General features: G+C 38.7%; 1 protein-coding gene across 1 annotated transcript; it reads left to right on the forward strand.

Moving 5' to 3' along the window:
- Nucleotides 1-300: 300 nt before the first annotated feature.
- LOC127102483 (uncharacterized) lies at nt 301-1,605 on the forward strand. Its single transcript, XM_051039850.1, has 2 exons — nt 301-670; nt 806-1,605. Exons 1-2 carry the CDS (start codon nt 301-303, stop codon nt 1,603-1,605), a joined length of 1,170 nt encoding a protein of 389 aa, XP_050895807.1.
- Nucleotides 1,606-3,853: the final 2,248 nt, after the last annotated feature.

Consider the following 3,853-nt stretch of genomic DNA (forward strand, 5'->3'; position numbering starts at 1 on the left):
TGGTATGCTGTCCTTCGAGGACCGCGCACCAAATTTCAAAACTAATCCATTTTCCACTCATGGCAATTCTTCTGTGAATATGGTAGATGGTTGTCCTGGTAATTTCAGGGTGTTTGATGTTCGTCAAATTCAGAGGTCTTTGGTGGAAATTCATATAACTCTGTGTTTGATCAGTGATTATGAACATGACCATGATGGTTGTATTATCTGGAGTGTTAATCCACGAGGTGTATAATTGTCAAGAGGGACATTCAGAAGTTGATGGATAAAGGTGTGATTCAGATCAACCAGTCCAGAGATATGGGCAATGACATGAACGTAATTGTGTCAGTGTTCAAGACTCCAGAGAGAGTAGTAATCCAATTTGACAACAGCAAAAGAAGTGATAACATATCGGTATCACCGTTGGTATTACGGGTAACGGGCCCAGTCTCGTATGCATCCGATAAAGTTGTACCTTACAAATATAATGCTTCTATGATTGAGAATGGGCAAAAGGTTCCTCTTCCCGCAACAAATTCAGTAGTGGTCATTGTAGATGTTGTTAAGGTGACCCGAAGTGGTGGTGTATTTGACCCAGTAACTCTGAAGGTTATGGAGGATGTTGTGGTCAGTAAGAAGGCGGATATTCCTTTGGTTAATCCTGTTAATGCTCCAACTTGTCAGTCTGGTGAATCCAGCAGGTTGAAGGTTAAGGATGATGATGAGGTTCTCCGGTTGATTAAGAAGAGTGAGTTCAATGTTATGGAGCAGCTGCTCCAAACACCATCCAAGATCTTTGTCTTATCTTTGTTGATGAATTCAGAAGCACATAGAGAGGCTTTGCAAAAGGTGCTTGAGCAAGCCTATGTTGAGCATGATGTCACGGTGGATCAGTTTGATCATATCATTGCCAATATTACTTCGTGCAATAATTTGAGTTTCTGCAATGAAGAGCTTCCCAAGGAAGGCAGGAATCACAATTTGGCCCTCCATATATCCATGAATTGTAAAGAGGATGCTTTGCCCAATGTCTTGGTAGACACTGGTTCATCTTTGAATGTGCTACCCAAATATACTTTGGCAAGTCTATCCTATCAGGGCACACCTATGAGATATAGTGGTGTGGTTGTAAAAGCGTTTGATGGTTCCCATAAAACTGTCATTCGAGAAGTTTACCTCCCAATTAAAATTGGTCTGAGTGATTTCCATATTACTTTCCAAGTAATGGATATTCACCCAACCTATAGTTCTTTATTAGGTAGGCCATGGATTCATGAGGTTGGTGTTGTCACGTCGACTCTACATCAGAAACTCAAATTTGTTAAGAATGGCAAGCTGGTTATCGTTGAAGGTGAGAAAGCGCTTTTGGTGAGCCATTTGTCATATTTTACATATGTTGAAACTGAAGAAGTTGTGGGAATTTCATTCCAAGATTTATCTGTAGCTGATGAGATTCAGAAGACTAGGGCATCCATGTCTTCTCTAAAAGATGCACGCGAAATTGTTCAGGATGGTGACATAGACAAGTGGGGTCGTGTCATGGAAGTCATCGAGAACAAGATCAGAGCTGGTCTGGGATTTGAACAAGGGTCGTTCAAAGTAAATGTCAAGGCTATGCAATAAATTTTCTATAGTGGAGGGTTCATTCACAAAGAAGAACAACACTCAGTTGCAATCATTAAAGATGAAGATGACGAAGACAACGCCAACTTTGTAACGCGCAGATAAATTTGAAACAATTGGGTTGTTGTTGATGTTCCTGTTATAGTTCATCTCTCAAAGTAATGTGCCTTATTGTTTAAAGAAAAATCCCTCTCCTATGCATAAGGGAGAAGTGAAAACATTGTCAGCGCATTTTCAAATTATCATCAATAAAATGCAATTTTATTCATCTATATCTATGATGCTTTTACTGTTTGCTTTTTCTGAAAATAGTAATCACAAAAAACATAAATAAGCAATAATTTTTCCCATATCTGCATAATATTTTTGTGCACTTCATATTTCTAAAACCAAAATATCAAATCATTATGAAATTTTCTTCTCAAACCCATTGAAAATAATGATCCTACTCCCTCTCCAAACTTTGATTTCCCTGTGTTTGAAACCGAGTAAGAGAATGATGATGAAGATGTTCCTGATGAGTTATCCCATTTACTTGAGCACGAGGAAATAACCATTCAGTCGTTTGAAGAGCAAATTGAGTTAGTCAACTTGGGTTCCGAAGATGACGTCAAAGAAGTCAATATTGGGTCGCAGCTTTGTCTAGAGGTTAAGAAGGGGTGGTTGATCTTCTCCAAGAGTACTCTGATGTATTTGCTTGGTCTTATCAAGATATGTCAGGTCTTGATACCGATATTGTGGAGCATAGATTTCTTTTGAAGCCAGAATGCTCGTCATTCAAGCAGAAGTTGAGAAGAACTCATCCTGATATGGCAGTGAAGATCAAGGAAGAAGTGCAAAAGCAGATCGATGCAGGTTTCCTTGTCACCTTCGAATATCTACAATGGGTGGTCAATATTGTGCCTGTTCCCAAGAAGGATGGAAAAGTCCGCATGTGTGTTGATTATAGAGATTTGAATAAAGTCAACCTAAAGACGATTTTCATCCACCACACATTGATATGTTGGTAGATAATACAACTAAATTCAAGGTATTCTCTTTTATGGATGGATTTTATGGTTATAATCAGATTAAGATGGCACCTGAATATATGGAGAAGACCACGTTCATTACGCCTTGGGGATATTCCGTTATTGAGTGATGCTTTTCTATTTAAAGAATGTTGGTGCAATATACCAAAGAGCCATGACCACCCTTTTCATGATATGATGCATAAAGAGATTGAGGTATATGTTGATGATATGATTTCCAAGTCAAGGAATGAAGATGAGCATGTTGAGCATTTATTGAAGCTATTCCAGTGTTTTGAGGAAATATAAACTCCGCTTGAATCCCAATAAGTGTACATTTGGGGTTCGCTCTGGTAAGTTGTTGAGCTTTATTATTAGTGAGAAGGGTATTGAAGTTGATCCTACCAAGGTCAAAGCAATACAAGGAATTCCTGCGCCCAAAAATGAGAAGCAAGTCAGAGGTTTATTCGGCCGCTTGAATTATATTTTGAGATTTATATCGCATATGACTGCCACATGTGCACCTATATTCAAGCTCCTGCAGAAAGATCAGTCTTGTGATTAGACTGAGGTTTTCCATAAAGCTTTTGATAGTATCAAGGAATATCTGCTTGAGCCTCCGATTATGTCTCCGCCTGTTGAAGGAAGACCTTTGATCATGTATTTGACTGTGCTTGAAGAAAGTATGGGTTGTGTTCTTGGTCAGCAAGATGAATCTGGTAAGAAAGAATATGCAATTTAATACCTTAGTAAAAGAAGTTCACCGATTACGAGTCTCGGTATTCATTGCTTGAGAAGACATGTTGTGCTTTGGCTTGGGTTGCTAAGCGTCTGCGCCAGTATATGTTGAATCATACTACTTGGTTGATATCCAAGATGGATCCAATCAAGTACATATTTGAAAAGCCTTCTTTAACTCGGAGGATTGCCCATTGGAAGATGTTGTTATCTGAGTATGATATTGAATACCGAGCTTATAAAGCGATTAAAGGTAGTGTCTTGGCTGACCATTTGGATCACCAACCTATTGATGATTTACAGTTAATGAAATATGATTTCCCTGATGAAGAGATTTTGTATTTGAAGATGAAAGATTATGATGAACCATTGCTTGAAGAAGGGCCAGAACCTGGTTCCCGTTGAGGCGTGGTTATTTATGGAGTTGTTAATTCATATGGTAATGGCATCGGGGTAGTGATTATTACTCCTCAAGGAACTCATTTTTCGTTTACAGCTAG

Source organism: Lathyrus oleraceus, chromosome 7 (genome assembly GCF_024323335.1).
Source record: "Lathyrus oleraceus cultivar Zhongwan6 chromosome 7, CAAS_Psat_ZW6_1.0, whole genome shotgun sequence".
NCBI classification, from domain to species: Eukaryota; Viridiplantae; Streptophyta; class Magnoliopsida; order Fabales; family Fabaceae; genus Lathyrus; species Lathyrus oleraceus.